The sequence below is a fragment of the Chlamydotis macqueenii genome, chromosome 7 (genome assembly GCF_036417535.1).
Source record: "Chlamydotis macqueenii isolate bChlMac1 chromosome 7, bChlMac1.mat, whole genome shotgun sequence".
NCBI lineage: Eukaryota > Metazoa > Chordata > Aves > Otidiformes > Otididae > Chlamydotis > Chlamydotis macqueenii.
Window position 1 is genome coordinate 22867302 of NC_141562.1, and position 21006 is coordinate 22888307.

A 21006-nucleotide genomic window follows, 5' to 3' on the forward strand; every position below is an offset into this window, starting at 1 on the left:
AAGAGAACTCCAGAACGTAGCATCACTTCATGGTTACGTGTACTTCTCATGCTTCTTGTATTTATGCTGTAGCAATTCCCTCAGGCAAGTATAAAATCCTTAACTAAAAGTTTCAAGTGTCTAATGCCTTACTTCTTAATGACTATTTTATCCTCTTTGTTAGAAATGTGTGGTTTGCTTCCAGACTGCAGGGAAAATAAAGGAGGATAAAGCATAAAATACATAAAAACCAGATGAATCCCAGGCAACAATGCTGAGATGCTAATGAGACACTCCTTCCACTGGAAAAATCCAAATTGCTTTACTCAGGAGGGGGGAAGCCCTGGAAGAAGTTATAGAGATGTACAGTCTAAGAGTCAAGAAAAGCCACCAACCGTTCTCTCTCACAAATACATAATTAAAGAACTTGCTATACGAGCTCTGACCCTTGTATACAAAGCAGCGCATACATTCAGATCTGCAGCAACACCTTACTACTGATACAACAGTACACCACTGCTCCGTGTGACCACCTAGTTAAGGGAAACAAAAATGTCAATGGAAAGAAAAGAAAATCCTATTTTTTCCCCTCCTAATGACTTAAGTATCCACAATCAAATTAAAGTCATATTCACTGAAAAGCTATTTTCTGCATCATTAACTAAGAGATCCGAATTGATTTAAAAGTATGTGCTTATTATTAAGTTATAATCCATTAAGTTACACTTAAGCTTTTGCATACACTTTTTCCTCTTACCCAGGAAAAGAACTGTTTGTCATTAGCAATAAAGATAACAGGATAGTAAAGGCATTTCAACCCCTCAGAATGTCTACAGATGATTAATCCACAAGTTACATCTCCTCATGTGAAATATTGAAGGTTTATCTCAATCATTGCTACATACAACATGAAAACAGTTGTATGTCCTTCAGAAATATGAGATGAATGAAAATTGGTTTCTTCCAGTGTAACCCTACTCCATAAACCCAATATGTAACCAAAAAAGTTGTTAATGTTGATTGCATTTTGAGGTCTTGGTTACTCCAAAAATCCTTCTATTGGTATTTTACTACACTCTGAATTAAATTCAAATCCTAAATTCTTGGCTCCTTCTCACCACTCCTCACACTACTGTTTCTGAAGTTTCCTATACTAAGCCAAATAAATTATTATATGAAAGCCACAGTCTCTCTTCATATCTCCTTTTATGCTACCTAGGTAATAAAAACACAGATTACAAACACCGCCATTTCCTGAAAGGGTGATCTAGGACTTCACAGTATGATGTAACAGCCATAGGCAGTAGGGAATCCACTCAGAATATCATGGTTTCCTAGAACTCGAAAATATATTATGAAACATGTATTATTGAACTACAAACTTCAGGATGAAGATGAGACTTTTTTAGTTTAAGAGGAGTTGATTCTGCAACACTCTTCCTGATCTTTTCCCTTCCCCCTCACCCTCTTCCTGCACAGCAGTTCTATCATCCTCCTTCCAATTCTTTTTGTCTTCTTTAACTCTTCCCTTCTATTTCCCACATTCACAGGAACCATATCAAACTGAATACTCTCCTGATAACATTCCTAAAATTCTACCTCCTTCCTGTTGCTTCTTGGAAACGCACTTATAGTTCCTTGATAGGCATTGTTCTAAATTACAACCTAAATCATCTCATTGTCATCTCTCACTTCTTAAGTTTTTCTAAAACATCATCCTTCTACATCAAACAAACTTCTCATCCTCACCTTCCAGGCTGCACAAGTTCTGCCCCTGCCTCACATAGTTTGTATCTCCACCACTTGCCTGATGACAGCCTGTATTTTGCTAAATCCTCTTTCCTTAGAGGAGACCTAGAAAGGAGAAAAACACCAGGGCTTTTTTTTTTTGCTTCCTCATTATGAAAATGTGACAGTTTCACCAATAGAAGTCTGATTCCTGTTGGGTCCCCACCTTTTGAAATACCAGGCTATCACAACTCCTGCAATAAAAGGCTATCAATTTGGTTTTGTTTATAGAGGCAGGTCTTAATGGCTTCCTGGATGACTCAAAATTATGCATAGGGAATTCCAAGCCCTCTGTAGAAGTCTACATATTCAAATAAGGCCATAAAGAGAAAAGTAGTGTAATAAAATAATTTAACAGTTAGTAAGTGTCTTTTTTTTCCCTTACACTTAAGTCAAACTAGTTTTTTGGTTGTATTTTTTAGCAGCACTCCAAAAAGCAACTGTTGGCTTTCTTCAAAGATCATAAAACCAGAAACAAACCACACCAGGCCGGTTAAGCTTACTCGTCCTTTGGTGCTTTATTTTAGGTGCATGTCAATACTTTCCGCAGCTACACGGTCTCCTAGACCCAGAGAAACCGGACAGCCTCCTGCAGACTTTCACCACTCTCCCAGAATCTGGGTCAGGCCCGGACACACCTCCTCCCGCCCAAACGCTGCCAGTGTGACCCTTCCACACCCCACACCACGCCGCAGATACCACGCTGCTGCCCGCGCTACCTTGCGCTGATTTACGACAGAGCTTGTGCGACCTGCCCGGACCACCAAAGTTTGCAAAAGCCAAAAAGTGAAACTGGGCCCAACGCATCCCCCACCCCGCGGGAGCCCCGCGCCGGAGCGGCCCACAGCAACTCCTCCTGCTGCCCGAAATACGCCACCGGCAGCGCGGACACGCTGCTACCGCCGCGGGCAGCCCGGGAGACGCGGGGGACTCACACGCCCACCTCGAGGGTTCCCTCCCGCGGTGCCCCAGCGCCGGACCCCGCCCGTACCTGTCCATGGTCTGCGGCAGGGCCAAGCCCGTCTGCTCGGACATGGCTCCCGGCAGGAGGAGCGGGCCTAGCCGAGGGCCCAGGGCCTGACAAAGGCGGCCCCAGCGCCGACGAGGCCGCGCGTCACGCGTGTGGCGGCAGGGGAAGGGAAGCGGCAGAAAAGGCTGCAAAAACCGCCCTCCCGCGAGGCAGCCGGGGCGGCCCCTTCTTCAACAGGCGGGGACGGAGCGGAGGGCCGGTCGCTGAGGCGGGACAGAGCCGCACGCAGAAACTGCGCGGTCCGGGCCGCCGCGCTGCTACAGTGAGTAGCACCGCCGGCGACGACGCCTCTGTGAGGTCAGCACCGAGCGCAGCCGCGATGCCCGCCACCACCTCCCCCTCGCCCCATTGCGCCTGCGCCAGGGAACGGGCGGTGGCTCCGCGGCACGCTGGGAAGCGTAGTCCTGCCGCCGCCGGGAGTTTAAAGGGCTGGCGGGGCACACCCCTCTCCCCGCCGTCGTCGCCTAGTCGCTGCCCGGCACCGCGCGCGGGGCAGGTAGGGGAACGCGGTGGTGTCGAGGGGAAAGTCAGCACCGCAACCGGCCCAGCCCCGCGCCCTCTGTGGTGGCTGCCCCCTCGCCGTCCCCAACTGCCCTTCCACTGAGGGCCTGAAGGGGTGCGGGAGTGGGAAGGGGGCTCGTGCCACCGCCCTCCTCGCGCAGCGACCGTTGCCCTCCGCGGCGGGTGAGGGGAGCGGCGCAGCCCCACTCCCACCGCCGGCCGTCCCTCCTCACGGGCAGAGGGAGACGGCGGTCGGCCTCCCCCTCGGGGAAAGAGCACCTCCGCCATTCCCTCGCCTGCGCAACAGGTGCAGGCGGCCCCCGCCCCCTGCTCGGCCGGCCGGCTTCCCCGGGACCCGCCCCTGGGGCGGAGAGGCCCGAGGGAAGAGGGAATCGTGCCAGGTGCCTGCCCCGGCTAGGCTGTCGAGGAGGGCGGTGGAAAGGAAATTAATCCGGTTCTGTGGGCTTGTCGGCAATGACAAGGACAAGCACCCGGCGCCCTTGTAAGTGGCCCTTCGTGCTCGGTGGAGGCCTGCGCTAGCTGTGCGCAAGTGGGGTGAGGCGTGGGACGTCTGGTAGTAATGACAGCACTCTCATTTCATTTGTAGGTGTGCTTCCTAATGTGAAAAAATTCTTCTGAAGTGCTTTTAAAATTTGTTATATGTTCTGAAGTCAATACAGAGCATTACAGTCTGTGAAACTGGAAACTTAGAAGCTGAAAAGCCTTATAGAACAAAAAGGTGTATAGCACCTGGAGATAAGTTGCCCTCCCATTTATCTCCACCATGGGTGTGTGTTTTCCACTCTTACTTCTCAGTCCAAGTGTTTGTGTATTTGCATGACATAAAAGTTCTACACGATGTCATGTTCACTAAGCAAAAGGCAAGATCCTACAGAGGCAGTTGTGACATTCCAAATTCTTGGGAAGGCTAGTTAGTAAAGATCAACTTTGAGTTTTCCTTTTCAGGTTATATATAAATATATGTATGTATATTTTTAATAACTAGCTCTTGTAATGAGTTTTGTTACATGTAACTAGTCCCTGATACCTTATGTAAATTACAACTTTGTTATACTGCAGTTGCTGTACAAGGTGGTAATTTACAGGGCCAACCGCACAGCTTATACAGCTGCATCAATCTACATCTTTTCTTGGTTGAGACAAGTAGCATTTGCATGTTGGATATATATGACTGTAGAGATCAGGTGGAATAGGAAGGAGACCTTAGTGAATATACTGGATTCTTTGAGTCTGCTGCCTTAGCTAGGGAAAAACAATCTGCTTTGTAGAGTCCTTGTTGAGAGAAAAGTGTTGTAAAAATGTGTGTAAAATATCCAAACTTGGACTTGTAAGCTGTATTATATGTATGGAGCAGGGAGAGTGTTGTTTATTTTCTAATTGCTACAAATATTGTAAATGGGAATGCTAAAGTAGTTACAATGATGGAAGTGTTCTTTACAGGAAGTCTGTATAGAAGCCAGTGGAAGAAGGCATCATGCTGACATCCTGTTTCAGAAAATTTATTTTGTACTTATTCTTGGGACAGTAAAATTTGGTTTTGCTTCCACGGCTGAGAAATCTTGCATATACAGTGACCTGAATAAACCATATGGGCATGACTTTCTGAAAGGTAGCCTAATAGACACTGTCCCAATTACAGCTGTTCATGAAATGTAAGAGCAATATTACATATCAGAGTTTCTGGTTCCTAATCTTCGTAATAAACGCGTTGTCTGTTGGTGAGAGCACTGATCAGCTAGACTAGCCAGATGCTTAGGGGTTTATATATTTATTCTCAAACATTACAAATGGATATAGGGAAGCTGGTTTTATTCCTAGAATTATGTGATTTGTGCAACTTCTGTATTTTTGGAGTGGGAAGGATATGGTAGTTGCCTGCCATTTAGGATAAAGCTATGACATCATGATGAGTAATAATGGTTGTGAACAATACTTACCTGAAGAAATGTAAACAGAACCCAGGATCACTTGGCTACCATTTGAGGCTGAAGAACAGAGTATGGCAAAGGTGGCTGCTTTGCTCTACCACTGGCAGAGGGAGGGATGACAAGACTGGATGAAACCTGAGTGAACACTTAGTGGGTCTGGACATTTTTTCCTTTTTTTTTTTTCCCAAACATGAAATTTTAAAACATAATAAGATACATAAAAACATGATAGGACAAGGGGTATTGCTTTTAAACTAAAAGAGGGTAGATTTAGGTTGGACTTAAGGCAGAAATTTTTTCCAGTGAAGCACTGGAACAGGTTGCCCAGAGAGGTGGTGGATGCCCCATCCCTGGAAACATTCAAGGCCAGGTTGGACGGGGCTCTGAGCAACCTGATCTGGTTGGAGATGTCCCTGCTTCTTGCACGGGGGTTGGACTGGATGATCTTTAAAGGTCCTTTCCAACCCAAACTATCCTATGATTCTATAATGGCAGACCTCTTAACATCCCATAAATAACTAAAAGATTATGAAATTTAAAAACAGATTTGTGCTCTTATTGTTCAGGAGTTTGTTGGACAGTTTGGGGTACGTGTTCTACAGTTGTCTGCTCCTCTCAGAAACAAAGTGCGATCCTAATATATATATATATATAAAACCAACTGTTTATAAACTTGAGAACAAAAGTCCTCATTCTCTGGCAGAGCAAGAGTTGTCATCCTCATATCTTTCCCTTAACAAGACTGGATATGCAGCTGCTCTATTCAAATAATTGCTTTATTTTCCCCAACAATCTTCTCCAATTCACTTTCTCTCATCCCCTTTTTCTCTTAAATTTCTTTCCTATTTTTATTCTTTATGCTTCCTTCTTTGCATTGGCAATTTCCACTGTATCTCTCAGGTTGCTTCTTGCAATTTTTTCATTTTTTAAACTTTTGCTTCCCATATAATCCCTTAATAGATGCTTGTGTGTTTCTTCCTTCTGTTTCCCTGATGTTCATTGCACTGCCTCCCTCTGTCCTCTCTTACCTTCACCTGGTTGTAGCTGTATTTGAGCCCAGAGAAAACTCTCCTGGGAACAGACTCCCTTTCGCCAGTGCAAAGTGAGGGAAAATGATTGCTACTAATTGGCATTTGACTGAGTTTAGCCTCACTGATGCTAACTGGAGATGGCAGCCATTTTGAGTTAAATAAAACTGCACATTTGAAGGCAACCTAGTGAATATCACCAAAACCAATATAAACTAGTTAGGGCTTAAAATTGAGCTCTAATTTGACTCTCAAATTTATGTCAAAAGATCAACTTTTAAAATACTAAATTGTTTGATATGAAATTGATACAGATTTAAGCTTAATAAAGAGTTAACAAGCAATTACTGTAGGAATAATGTGGAGGTATATTAAATATTTATCTGACCATTTCAGCAAGGCCTGAAAAAGAGGCCAAATAATGAAGGAGCGGTACCTTAATACAGTTCTTTTGATCTGACAACATTAAGACTGTTGGAATTATTCATTGTTTTAAACAAAGCTAAGTAACCTGGCAATATTAAAGTATTCTGTTTTGGCAAAACAGCATTTTAACTGCTATGATAGTAATACGTAAAATTAAATTACAAGATCGGTTAGGCATTTTTTATCTACTTGATTCCATCTTCAAAAAGACAAGGAGCCTTCAATTAAGCTAAAATGAAACAAATCTAAACTGAGAAAAATGTTTCTACAATAAAACTCATTTTTTCAGTAACATAATACTTCATTTTAACCTTCAAGCTAGTTGGAATATTCACTTTCTGGCAAAAAAAACCTAGCATGGTTTCTTAGTTATAGTAGGATTAAATTGCTTCATAATGAATTTCATAAAATAAAAATACACTCAATACAATGTTAATTGAATTAGCTAGGCTTATTCGGGCCTTTCTTACATTTGTTTATTTGGAACTTGTCCAGGTCAAGTAATTCAGATACCAGATTGAATTAAGCTGTCGTGTTCTGATACAGCTGTTGTTATTATCTTTTAACTTCCAGTTATGAAAGAGTTGGCTGGTAGAAACAAAAAAAAAATGTTTTTCTTCTAGTGGCTAGTTGCTCAGAAACTGTCTTTATGTCCTGATTTTGTTTGGTTCTGGAGTGCTTCTCCATTTGTGAATATCATAATGAGCACTCTCCTTATCTTAACAATTGATCTACAAAGTGAAGCTGTCTCCTGGGAAGAACTGACAGCAAGGGTGTGGTCCTTTCCACATGAATCCTCAAACCATCTGAAAAGCAATAACCCAGAAGTAAACAGGGACATAAAGGAGGGGTATAGAACGCCTAGAGCCAGCCCTGTGCTAGCTGGGATATTTCAACAAATGAGGTATTTTCAACTGCTGTAAGAAAGCAGTTTTCCTGCCCTTAATGATTCAGAGTAGCACAAACAGGTTAGAGCAAGTGTTGAGAAACTCTTAATTACAGCATTGATTTAAGGCAGGCAGACCATATAGTCCAACATAAACAGATTGTAGAAAGCAGAAACGTAAGTGTTTTAACAACCCATTTTCAACTGCCCTAATTTACTTCTCAGCTTTAGTCATCTCTTTCATCCATAAAGCTATGCATATTTAATCCCTTGAAAAATCAGCCTGCAATTTTATTAAACACTGATATTTTCACACTTCTGATTTCAAGTATGTAGTCTCCATTCAGGCATTAGTATTTGTATCGTGAATAACTACCCAGAAAAAATATCCAGAATAATTCATGAACCAGTACAAGACAGAATACAAGTGCTGGTAAATGAAATTCTGAAAATTTTACCCAACCTATATTAACCATCAAAATGTTAATATCTTATGAGAGGAACTCCTGTCAGGCTGTGTATTGATGTGGAAGTTTGAGATATGTTGATAGTGGTAGTTGAAATTTAGAACCAAAATGTACAAGATAGATGGAATGTTATATAGTAAAATTTGCACCTTTTTTTTCTGTGTAGCTAACTTTTTTTTGGGGGTTTGTTTTTTTTTGTGTGTGGAATTTTCAGTGTAGTAATGAAAAAGTGGTAACTTGGAAGCTATTCAAATAGTAAAACGTTTTACCTAAGTGCCGATTTTGGTTTGTTTTAAATTTTCGTACTTTTCAGAATGTTTTTAGAAATTAATATTAAACAATTACCTGTCATGATCTTTCTTCAACTAAGCATCAACATACAATCTCTTTAGTAATAGCTGTATATTTTACAGCTGGTATGAACTTATAATTAATATCTTATAATAGAAGTTTGGAGTTTGGAAGGAAGTTTGGAAATACTAGAACTATTTCTTTGTCTAACAATTGTTCTGAATGGGTAGCTATTTGATCTGGGCTTATAAATCAATCTGTTAAAAGCTCTTGTTTAATTGCTCACTTTCAGCTCAATCTGACAGGTATTTATTTTCTCAGAGCTGGTGATTCAGATTGCAGCAATTTTCCCTGGAAAGAGGGAGTGTGCACTTCCCCCACCCCCCCCCCCCCCAGCCCTTTTCCTTTCAGGATAGGCAGCAGTGAAATGCCATCTATAGATAAGACTTCAAACCCCATGATTCCTTGGGAGAGCATGCGCTGAAAGCTTCCAGTTGTCAAAGTGCTCTTGCCAGAGTGGTCGACTATTTGTCATATTCCAAACCTGAAAGAAGGAAATAAAATACTGTCATTTTGTTGATCTTTAAATACAGAAAATCCAAAGGTAACTGTTCCTTAAAAATTTCTGTGTTAACTGCCTGGGTTACTGCATGCAAACAGAGCTGGTATTGCTACGGGGATATAGATTTCCTGTACTGGATTGCAAATTTGTACTAATACTTACACCAGCAAATAATCAGGAGGTACTGCATATTAGTCCAACATTAGACATTGGCTGGCCTGTTTTTCAGAGTAATTTATTATCCAGTGTTTTTCCATTCAGACTGGCTTCATTCATTAAAGGTAGGTCTTGACCTTGACAAGAGGCTTGAATTGTGCAGTGATTTTTACCTTTAAGAGCAATATGAAAATGAATGTGGATTATAGTCCTTAGGATAAAGTTAAAAAACAACTAGTGAAGTCAGGGTACATATTTGAAGCAACTGCTGTGCTAGCCACTATAGATAACCTGGTGACTAACTGATATAAATATACTTTATTGACAACAGAATTTTAACATTTCAGTTGCTATGTTTTTCTCACAAATATATTTTTATATTGGTAGCACAGAACCAGGTGAGGGGTACATATAATCTTTTTTTCTCTCTTATGTAGAATCATCAGTAATTTTATGCAGCCTTAGAAGCAGTAGTGATTTTGATAGAAATTAAGCTAATGGAAAGCTACACAGTGCTTGGTATATTATGGCTTACTGCAGTATTGCTTTAAACTGCCTCGCAAGGTTTTCTGCACCCCCAGCAGCAGAGCTGCCTGTTACAGATGCAGTAGTTTACTCCATTCTGCTTAGGAACTTGCCTTAATGTTTTCTTTCTGCTCATGAACCCTTGCTGTTCAGTTTACATATTGAACAGGTAAATAAGAGGGAGCATGAGCAGTAATTAATTGATAGCAGAAATCTGTCCTAACATTCATTATAACTAAAAAGTGTGTGTATGGCTCAGAAGAGATTTAAAAGAAAGAAACAAAAAGTGTTAAAGATACACATGAACCATCTGAAAACTGTTGATGTCAGAAAGGAGAGGGTCATCGACTTCACTCTTTGCTACCTTTCTTAAACAGTTATTTGACTTTACTTTATTATATTAAAACAACAATCCTAAAAAAAATGCAGTATTAGGAATGTACACGTCGTATGATTAACTCAATAGAAATGCACTTAGGTATTCAGCAATCTTTGACGTAGTTCCTCAATTTAAGTATATTATTTTGGCTCATTTAAAATACTTTTGAGATTTATAGTGATCTCTTCAATTGATTAAAATTCTGTAAAATGTGGAGGTTCCTGTTCTAGTTTCATACAATTGCTGTTCATTGATGTCTGTATGTGCATTAGTGCTATTGTGTTTCAAAATAATAATCAAATTATATGATCTGTCCAATTTCATATGAAGGACTTTTGCTAGCAAATATGACTCCACTAGTCTACATACATTTACATTTTAAAGTTTAAACGTATGTATTGATTTAGCAAATAGTTTGCATCACTAATCTTTGTCTTCTGCATATACAGATGGCTTTTAAAATGTGGCATGTCTATATTTTAAATATTTTTATTTGCCCTATTTTTATTTTTAATTGTGAAAGCATCATGGTCTAATAATACCTCCCAGATCTGCTCATTTTGACCTTATATTTTTCCAATGAACAAAATACCGATGATTTCATATATATAGAAATATAGCAACTAGAAATACCTGTAAGCAAAGAACTGCTTTGATGTACAATAGCATTTTACACGGAAAGATCCTAAGGTCAGCGAAGGCAAATCTAACAGCGATCGGTGGCTTTGTACATGAGGTGTCTCCACCCCCGCGTCCAACACCCCCCCCCTCCCCCCGATCAGTGCCATCGCTTCTCCTGCCCTAAGCAAGCAGCGAGCTGTGCGGCAAAAAAAAAAAAAAAGGCCATAAAACGATTGTGCAGCTAAGAACCGCTTCTCTATCAGTGCGAGGTTTCGTGTGTGCTTTCTCTCCGATAAATTTAAATAATGGAAAGCTTGTTTGTTAATTAAGGAAAATCGGTACCCGGCTCCTTTAAAGGTCCCCTAATAGAAAAGGGGTGGAGAACAGTGAAGACTGGTGTCTTTTTAACCTTGCTGAAGGACGCAGCAGTATTTATTGACGTATGCAAATAACCAGGGGGAGGAGGTGGAGGAGGAGGAGGGTGCTTGGAAAAACAGGAACCAGAATCAGTTTCTCATTGCAGGGTGAGAGCTCTGAGTTCCGGTGTAAGAGAAAAGAGACGTGGCGAAATTGCTGTATATCTCTGCCCTATAAGCACATCTCTCATTTAGGCTGAAGGGAAACAAGGCATCAAAAAGGGTGAAGCATCTTAAAAAAAATATTTTAAAGGCAATCCAGCACGATCAAAGGTTACATATTCCTAAATGGGGGAGGGGGAAGATTACGGGTTTGCCTTGCAACTTGCTGTAGCATAGCACTAGCAGTAGAACGAGATTTTTGGCCGGCAAATGATTAAAACAGCCTGGTTTGTGGTATGAATGACAATGTTAATAATCTGTCTTTGTGGTTTTTTCCCCTACTGTTTCAGCTGCGCAAACCATGCAGGATGATTTACTGATGGACAAAAGCAAAGCCCAGCCCCAGCAGCAGCGGCAGCAGCAGCAGCAAGATCCAAACTCAGCAGAAGCCCCCTCTACACCCATCTCGTCGGAGACACCCAAGCCAGAAGACAACAATTCAGTGACTAGTATCGGCACATCGGCTCCTTCCCAAAATAGCAAGGAGAAGATGCAGATGGAGTCTCCCATTTTGCCTGGCTTGAGCTTTCACCAGCCTCAACAAGAACCTACAGCCGGCACCTCCTTGTCTCCCTCCTTCGGCAGCACCTGGTCTACAGGGACCACAAATACGGTGGATGATAGCTTTTTCCAAGGGATTACTCCAGTCAATGGGACAATGCTTTTCCAGAATTTTCCCCACCATGTCAACCCTGTATTCGGTGGCACTTTCTCGCCTCAAATTGGCCTAGCTCAGACTCAACACCACCAACATCAGCAGCAGCAGCAGCAAGCTCAGCAGCAGCAGCAGCAGCGGAGGTCACCTGTAAGCCCTAATCAGGCACCTTTTGCCCAGAGAAATGCTGCTTACAGCCATCAGCCCATCATGACCAGCAAACCGTCTTCCTCCTCTGCCTCCTCTTCTTCTTCCTCCAGCTGGAATAACCATCAAAACACAGCTTGGAGTACACCTTCCAACCCTTGGGGTGGGCTGCAGGCTGGTAGGGACCCTCGAAGGGCAGTTGGAGTGGGGGTCAGTGTGGGAGTGGGGGTTGGCGTACCCTCCCCCCTCAATCCCATTTCACCCCTTAAAAAACCGTTCTCCAGCAATGTCATTGCCCCTCCGAAGTTCCCACGGGCTGCACCCTTAACCCCCAAATCCTGGATGGAAGACAACGCGTTCAGGACGGACAATGGCAACAATCTGTTGCCTTTTCAGGTAAATGACTACATGCACCTTCTACATGGTGACAGCTGTCACAAAGTTGTATTTTTTGCAGGGGTGTTTCATGTTACTGTTCTATCTGAGAGGCATCTCCATAACTCATATTGGCATCGAATAGTTACCTTATATGAAAGAAATGGGGTTGATCCTAGGGAGTGCATACAGAAAGATGCAAAATTCTGGCTTTCTGGCTTAAGTTTTATAGTCTTATTTTTCTGATAACTTATTCTTAAATGTGCGGTCCTTTCCACAGGGTTTTTTTTTTTTTTTCTTTTTTTTGAGGGTTTTTTTTTTTTGGCATCTGAAAGGTAGTAGCCTTCCTTCATGAAAAACAGGTTTGGCAGACTACATTCTGTTGGTGCTGCGTGTGTGATTTTTTTTTTTTTTTTTTTTTTTTCATATTCTCCCATATGTGAGACACAGGAGATGTTAAAATTGCTGGCTTCAGTTTTCTAACTGTTGTGTTAATTTTAACCAAAGATGCTTCTCAACCTGAAATCCAGTTCATGATTTTATCACCATTGAAATAACTAATTGTCCTTATTTTGTGGTGGGATTTAATGGGGAGTGTTTGTGTGAGGTATATGAAAAGCTGTATATGTCTGATATGTACACCCTGCTGTTATATTCACAGTGGACGTTTTGAATACATCTAGAAGCAGCGTGGGTGTGTATGGAAAGAGTGGCGTATCTGTCCTTTCCAGTAAGGAAATGCCTAATACAATTGATGTGATTTAGAAATGGCAGGGAGGTATTGTATAAAATAAACCATTTTATGCTGTTCAAAATATTTGCAGAGAAAAGAGACAATAGGACACGACCTTCAGAGCCATATTGCAATGGAGTCTATTTACTAGCTACATAGCTCTGAAATATTTAAAGCTGCAGTGCCCTTCGCTTTTTTTTTTCCTATGACGACAAAGCAGATCAATTGCAGCTGAAACTGGGCCACATAGAAGATTTGCAATTTTAATGCAAAATGAAACCTGTCATGGTGTGAAATCCATTTTAAGTTGAAAAAAAAAAAAGAGAGCATGCACTTGTGGTTATTTCTATACAAGGTGAAGTGAATCTCAAATTTCTTCTAGGTTAGCTTTTTAGTCTCAGACAAATAAAAATTGTCCATTTTGAAATATAGTGAAATCATTCATATACACTTTCTCCTTAGGTAATTGCTTTCTCAACAAAGTATGAACTCTCAAACATTTTTAACTTATCTGTATGGTAAGAATAGCATAGCAATAGATTGACATTTAGTATTAGAAACAAAGTAAAAAAAAAAAAGGGGGAGGGGAACAAACACTTCCCTCGCCCCCCATTACTTTAAGAGATTGTTGAAGTAAAATATATGCATTCCTGTGCACTTTCCAGTCCCATTCAAAGAGGGCACCTTATAGTCAGCCCTGAAATTTCATTTTGCTGCTTCATTCTGTTTAAAGGGAGAGTTGCTAATTTTTTATTGGCTGCCCTAAATAAAGGCGGAGTGGCTTCTGGTGGACTGCTGGTCGATGTCTCTGTAGCACTGAAGTCTAGATAAAGATTGTACTTTAGACACAATATGCGTAGAAAAAATACTATGTTGCAGAGAGCACAGCCACACAAAAGCTAAGGAATATAACTCCCAGTCTTTTTTTAGGAGTGGGAAATGTGTTTCAGCTTACAGTTATTATTTTATTTAAATTATCTACATGTAAGACATTACAAATTCGGGTAAATTTGAATTAGTATGGAAATTTCTCTCTGTGAGAGAAATCTTTATTGAATGCACAACTTTATTATTGTGACTGTAAATTGTCACAAATTAAACTCGTAGGTATTTAGTAATCACTAGGGAAAAAAAGTAGATAAATGTTTTTAAATAAAAGTTCCTTTGATTTTAAAATCAAGGTTTTGAAAAGCTGAGGTATTAGCCAGTTTGTAAATCTGGAAACTTGTTTTCTTCTCTGTGAATTTAACCTGGTATTTTCCTCTTCAACTGAAAGCAAATACTTAGACTACTCTCAGCACTACTTGGAATAACAGTCTGATTTCAGAGACTCAGAAAACTTGTAATTTTTCTCTTGTCAGACTCTTTTTAATAAAAGCTGCTGAATTTTGCATACAAGATTGTAATCTGGGTTAATGTTGATTGCTCCTATACCTAACAAATTGCCAAAGAAGTCTTGAAACCATACTATTAATAGGAGGCAACTGTTTAGTTACATTGATAAAAATGGAATTCAAATTCATATGAGAGTTTAATATTTGCTGCCTGGGTTCTGTTGCTTTCTTTTTCTTCTTCCCCCTGCCCTCCACTCCCCCCAGAAATTGGGCAATATGTTGACACAGTAAATTCTGCTTGTCAGCACTATCAGGTAATGCTGGCAGCTTTATCCATATACATCTGCCACCCTTCGTAACAGCATTTTTGATCTGCTTCAGAAATACCTTTTGGTAAATTTGCTAGCTACACATTAATGCACATTAGGAAGTTCTTTATGCTCACCTGTTCTTTTCTCTATGGTGAGATTGTAAGACTTTTTAAAATTTGCGGTTTATATTTAATTAATTCCTTAATAAGATTTGAAGCTCAAGATATTCTAAGTAAAAAGAAAAATATTAATGTGTTCAGTGGTTAAATTAACGTGAATAATACCTATTTTTTAATTCAGGTCTTTGCAGTGATCAAAAATTTTAAGCAGAATATTTCTCTAATCAAGGTTTGTGTTCTGATTCTGTAATACTTGAAGACAGCTGATACTCAGCTAATGGTATATCTAGTTAAAAAAAAATGAATTTTAAAATCTTTTTCTTAAGAACATGCATATAAAGCAAAATGCTAGACATCTTCATCCCCGAATTTGAGTAATACACTAGTGCACCTTGTATGTCATAAGCAATTGGCGTCTGTCCCTAGGAGCTGTGCTGCAGAACATATCAGAACATTTAAAATGTCAATTGGTGGGAATTCTGTTGGCGTCTGCCTTGTGATTGGTGTTGAAAGCCAACTAAAAATGCTTTGGAAGAGACTGTTTTCATATACTTACTGAGGAAAATTGATTGCACCGTATAAAAGAAGTTTGAAGATACAAATATGATAGTTGAAAGGGAAAGGAAAAGAAGCCATTGGTCTGGAATGAAATGCAATGTAGGAAATAAGAGTTGGAGATAAGATGACAGGAATACATGTGGAACAAGGCCAGATATTAAACACAGAAATGTGGCCTGTTTGTTCTTCTGAATATTCTTCAGTTTCTGAGTGGTTCAGGCGAAGGTCCTCTGTTGTGATTGTCATGTGACGAGCAGTAGTGTTGTGCCATTATGTGAGGTGACCCTCATTTCTGGCGTTTGAGGATGACATTAACTGATTGTCCCTAGGGCCTGGGCAAGTGTTCAGTTCCTTTTAACAGCAGAATGGTGGGGCTTGAAGAGAGCTATTGTCATGTCGTGCTTTGGAGCTGCTCCCAGAATTCTCTTTTCCTTCACTTCTCTCAGGTAAATAGTGTATTTCTTTTGGCTTTTGGCCATATGAAGATATTGGGACACAGCTTGTGGGGTTAGGAGGATTGGTAGTGCTTGAAACAGACCCTTGGGAGTACAGATAAGAAATTCTCTTTACAGTAGAGAAGATAGAGAAGGAATTAAATTTTTGGAGACCAGTATGCTAATTAAGGAAGTCTACCCTGTGAATGTTTAATAACAACAATACTATAACAATTTCCCAGAAATTGTTCAAGTTTTGCTGCTTTCTGAGTAGTGTTCTTTAGAAACAATAAAAAATGCACCATTGCAACTTTTACCTTTAAAAAATGCGTAGTAACTTGCTGCTGTGAAGACTCTGGCATATGTCAAGTCATTCTTGGCAGCTTTACTGATAAATGCTTCTCTAGCAGAAATAAATAAGGTGGTATTTATTGTGGATAAAGATAGTTTTAACATGCTGTCTTTTGCAGGGAGGCTGAGAAAGGTTTGTTTTGGTGGTTTGTTTTTTTTTTTTTTCCTCACTGATTTCAATAGGAATTAGTCTGAACTTATAAAACTTTAAGCTAAATTTAGAAATTATATACAACTTCAATATTTCATACTTAAAATGCAAATCCAAACATGCAGCAATGTTGTGTAAAAATATAAATTTATATGCATAAATATATGTTTGTATGAATATATATTTATACATTTAGATGTAGATATGCTAATTAGTAATATATTAGCAGGCACAAGTACTTTGTAATGTACTAAACACACTGTAGTTGTTTGAGTGAAATGAAGGACAAGGGAACAGGCACTGCATAATGTTTATAATTCCAGCATGGCTTTTGGTTGATGATTAATAGAGAGCTCCTTAAGGAGCTGCTTTTGTTAAACATTTGAAGTTCTTCAGGCCTGTGATACTAGCCCATACTTAGCTTTCTCCATGCCTATAAAGATTGATACTCAAAATAAATCATGTGCATACACACTCATTGATATAAACATACATGCATATGCAGTAAACTAATGCAGAGTAGTTTTTGTCTTCAAGTCCTAGGGGAAAGAATATTAAATACATTTGACTTACATAATGTTTGTGGTAATCTGTTCACAGGCAATGAATTGACTCTAGCTTATTTGTCATAGTTCTGTTTCTTAACACTACAGTAAGCTGAAATGTGTATTAGGATATCTCATATATATATATACACATATGTGTGTGTATATTAAAAATGATGACTGAATTAAAATGACTTCAAGTATTGGAACATTCATGAGTAACAAATACAGTTTTATATTTATAAGTAAAGGAGTTTTACTGTCTAATACACTGTGGTGTTTGTTATTTTAAAGTCTTTGTTTAAATCTACCTTTTTTTTTTTTTTTTTTTTTCCCTCCCGACCAGAAATAGTTGTATGCAATAAGTCTATTTGAGGATTAGTTTTTAAAACACTACCTTTCTTTATTCTAAGTTTGTCATTCTGGGCTCTGGCTTCTTAACAGTTTAGTAGGTAACCATACTTAGTGGTTTTACTGGTATCTTGAAAACTATTTCTTAACATGTAGGAAAAAGAAACAGGTAGGAAAAAGAAAAATGTCTAATGTTAATTTTTCTCACATGATGACATACAAGTACGGCAGCCTGCAACTTTATAAAAGGGGAAAAAAAAGGAAAAAGAGAAGGACCTAGTTGTTCTGGAACTAACAGTCCACTTTTCTCTCTTTGTTACTTCTTCTTCCCCCCCCCCCCCCCCCTCCTTTCTTACATGCTTCTCTTGTTACTATTAACTAGCACAATAAGTAGCTTGATTCTGAATATTAAAATGTGAGAATGCATGTCATGGTATCTCAGTGGTCTTCCAGTGTAACAGACACAAACAATACATGACATTCTGGCCTTAGTAGTTGTGAAGTATTTTCCTTTTTTTTTTTTTTTTAGGTTTTAAATTTGATTGCATTCTAAATGTCTGTGTTTTCAAATTTAATTAAAATACAGTAACAGTACAGAAGAAAAAGCACATCATATTTAAAGTATGATGATTTGAGGACTAATTACTTATTGATTGTTGTCTTGATTTTAAGTAACCAACTGAATCATAGATAAGCCCTCAATGTTAGTGAAGGTGCAGCAAAGGTGTGAATTCAGTGTGCAGTTGATATTCTGAACAACTCCATATATAGGCAGGACTTCCTTAAAAACTTTAAAGGTATTAATATAGAACAATGAAACAATAATTTTGGCATAAACATTTGATAAAGGAATTATCTGACTTTCCTTTGGGAAGTAGAGTAGAAGAGAAGGTGAAGGGCATGGCGGTTTATTTTGCTGTTTTCTTTTCTTTCTTGGATCATCCCTAGTTTCCTAGTTTCTTTTTTTTTTTTTTTTTTTTTTTTTTGCCTAGAGGCTGCTTTTGTGAATTGAATGTAAGAGGAAGAGAGACCTCAAAAAGTAATGTTTTCTTGTTCCAGGTGATTTTCAAGAAGAAAGCATGACTTTGCTGAGTGGATGATGGGATGATGAACATTTCCATTTCTTAGCAGTTGTTAAAATAGCTCCCCTTTCATTAAGGTCACAGATGAGTGATTCCTGACTAAAGCATACCGAAGAAAAGTTAAACGATAGCACTGATTAGTTCAAAGTTATACAGTGATCTTAAACTGTATACATCTGAATTTTGCTCAGACTGGGCAGACTACTGTGCTTTCAAAAACTTTTAAATTACACTGAAGAGAAAAATATTATACCAAAACTGTCCAGCGATGACCTTTGAGAGAGGCTCTAAAGCTCTCTGGCCTTTATTTGGTTTTCCTACTGAACACTTGAGATAGTGTTACAAGTTTGAAAATACTGTTCATAAATAAAAGATGTTTGTCTTAGAAATTTAATCAAAACATTATTCCAAATTGTGGCATAAACTCCCACAGGAAATAAAGGCCTTTACAAACTTCACTGGTTTTCCAAGTGAAAACCAGCATGTTTTGATTTTGCTTTTGCTGTTGTGATTTTGCTTTTGCTTTTATCATAGTAACATGTAATATGTTATTTAAGGAAAAGGATCTGTTCAGTACTTTTAGCATAATGGCAGTTAGCAGTTTTTAGATAGAAAAAGTATATCTTCTCTTTCTTTTCCCTCTTCCCCTTGCTCTGTCTTCTCAGCTCCCAGAAATCAATATTGAAAGTTTTTCATGTGTAATTGTTGGTTGCAATTAGCTGCTGAAAATGGAGCACCATATTCTTTAGGCATGAAAAAGGATTGTTTACTTATATTCCATGTCTTCAGAAAAATAATGTTTTTTATTGTCAGAAGATATCAAAAGCTAGGTAAAGAGATTCTGTATGATCATTACATCTATAATCTATATCTGTGTATGTATAAGCAGTTCACTTTCTCCAGAGAACAATTGTAATTCATTTTCAGTAACACTTACTTTAGAACTACGTTGACAAAGTAGGCTTTGCTGTTATTGAGATAATTTGCCTCTTTTTATACTTAAGCTAAACCTATTTTTTCAGCAACTATGCAAGTTGAAATATAATAGTTTTCCACTCTCATTGTGGATGTCAGACCAATGTTCAGACTTCTCAATTTTTAGGCTATTGTGACATTTTATACATTCTGTAACTAAATTTAGGGTACCATTCCGATGTTTTGTTTCATTATTTCGTGTTTATTTAAGTTTTCCCTGTTTTATTTAGTAGAAATTTACGGGAAGTGCAAAAGCATTGCTTTTAAGCAATTATTAGAATATTGTACATACTGATACGTATGTATAAGACACATAAGCAGGTGTCTCAAAGTAGTTAGATGAATGTTCTACTTCTATATAGAACTAGTTCTTCATTTGTATAATCTTTTTATTATTACTTGTACATTTTAGAATTTTTAAAATGCAAGTTGCAAAGTGCCACAGAAACTTTGCTTTTGTATCGTCAAACTTGGTCAACATTTTCATTTTCATAAGCTTCAATTATATGATTCTGTCTTTTCCTGTACGTTCCCAGTACTCATTGTTTAATGTGACTTTGTCTCTTTATTGCATGCTTTTCAAACTCATCCCAGAGATAAAATTGTCAATCTTTCTAAGATTTATCGAAGAGAAGCACTGTGCTGATCAGGACAGACATTGATTTGCTTTGTCACAACTGTGTGAGGACTAGGAGTGGTGTGATCTCCATTCTGCGGATGTGAATAAGAGGCACAGGGTTTGGGGAAATAATTTTTTTCTCAAGACTCAGTCTGAGAAGAAGAAAAAGTTTTGTTTTGCTTTTTTGTTCTGAACTGTTTAGCATGTATATATCTTTGAAAACAGAACATCCTTTGACCGTCTCTAAGTTTGCTGCTTTTGTGAATCTCAAATTAGGCAACAAAAAAAGTGAAAAAAAACCAAATTGTCCCTTGTGAAAAGTTTTAGTTTAAGTTATGTGGTAATTACTCAGGAATTAAGAACTTTTCATCAGGGAAGAGAAAAGAAGCAAAATCCTTAGTTTCCTTAACTATGAGATTCACTTTTCTCTTCAACTGTTTGTGTCATTCTCCGTGCATCTTCCAAATTCTGTAAGAAACAATGTAGAAACCTCTGAATCATTCAAAAATGTCACTGATGGACACTGGATGAGATAGGGCTTTTGTCAGAAAAATGGTTTTGAAACTTAGACAGCTATAGTTTTATTCATGCAAAATGGTAAATTTAAATTGCAGAGGCAGTCTTACGCCTGTATTTCCTAACTTGTGTGTATATGTGTGTATGGCTTGCAAATTTTTTAACAATTGCAGGTTTCTTTTGCATTTCCTAGAGCTTAAGCAAAACTTCCAATTCTGTTACGTGTTAGCATGATGACCTTCACGTGATTCATCAGCCAAGTTGGAGTCTTTTGATCAACTCTACAGATTGTTCTTGGTTTAACAAAGTTAGTGAAAATAGTGTGTACAGAGCACGTACTATCAGTGGGTTTCAGTTTTGGGTGAAGCATGATTTTGTGGGCATGGCCCCTTTTTTGTTTCATCCAGCCTTGAACTGTTAACTCCACTCCGTTCAAACTTCCCTTGTACTTCTTTCTGTTCCTGCTTTTTTTATCTTCTTTTTTACTGAGGCTTTTCATTTGAGTTGGACTTCCCTATTCCACTTACTGTGTCAAAGCTTCAAGTTAGAGGGGAAGGCCTGATAAACCTCTGTAGTCATAAGCT

At 38.9% G+C, this 21006-nt stretch overlaps 2 protein-coding genes and 1 long non-coding RNA gene across 11 annotated transcripts in view; 1 reads left to right on the plus strand and 2 right to left on the minus strand.

Moving 5' to 3' along the window:
- The window catches only part of MARCHF5 (membrane associated ring-CH-type finger 5), a 40847-nt gene extending 37768 nt beyond the window's left edge, over positions 1-3079 (minus strand). For 2 of the 4 annotated variants that reach the window (XM_086752420.1, XM_086752419.1), the window contains exons 1-2: positions 2759-3079; positions 1729-1833 (exon numbers count right to left, since the gene is read on the minus strand). In XM_086752420.1, coding sequence (XP_086608546.1) covers positions 1729-1833; positions 2759-2802 — 149 coding nt within the window. In that variant the 5' untranslated portion in view covers positions 2803-3079. The remainder of the gene's footprint in view (positions 1-1728; positions 1834-2758) is intronic. The other 2 variants (XM_086752418.1, XM_086752421.1) reach the window with 2 other exon arrangements.
- CPEB3 (cytoplasmic polyadenylation element binding protein 3) overlaps positions 3023-21006 on the plus strand; it is a 97172-nt gene continuing 79188 nt past the window's right edge. For 2 of the 6 annotated variants that reach the window (XM_086752411.1, XM_086752416.1), the window contains exons 1-2: positions 11119-11227; positions 11457-12364. In XM_086752411.1, the coding sequence (XP_086608537.1) occupies positions 11468-12364 (897 nt within the window). In that variant the 5' untranslated portion in view covers positions 11119-11227; positions 11457-11467. Of the gene's footprint in view, positions 3095-3241; positions 3294-8822; positions 8950-9173; positions 9189-11118; positions 11228-11456; positions 12365-21006 lie in introns of those variants that run through there. The other 4 variants (XM_086752414.1, XM_086752413.1, XM_086752412.1 and 1 more) reach the window with 4 other exon arrangements.
- Positions 7242-10678, minus strand: LOC147600098 (uncharacterized). The gene is made up of 4 exons (XR_015259080.1): positions 10601-10678; positions 9070-9236; positions 8632-8889; positions 7242-7507 (listed from the first exon to the last, which is right to left on the minus strand). It is a non-coding gene; the product is annotated as an uncharacterized LOC147600098 (long non-coding RNA).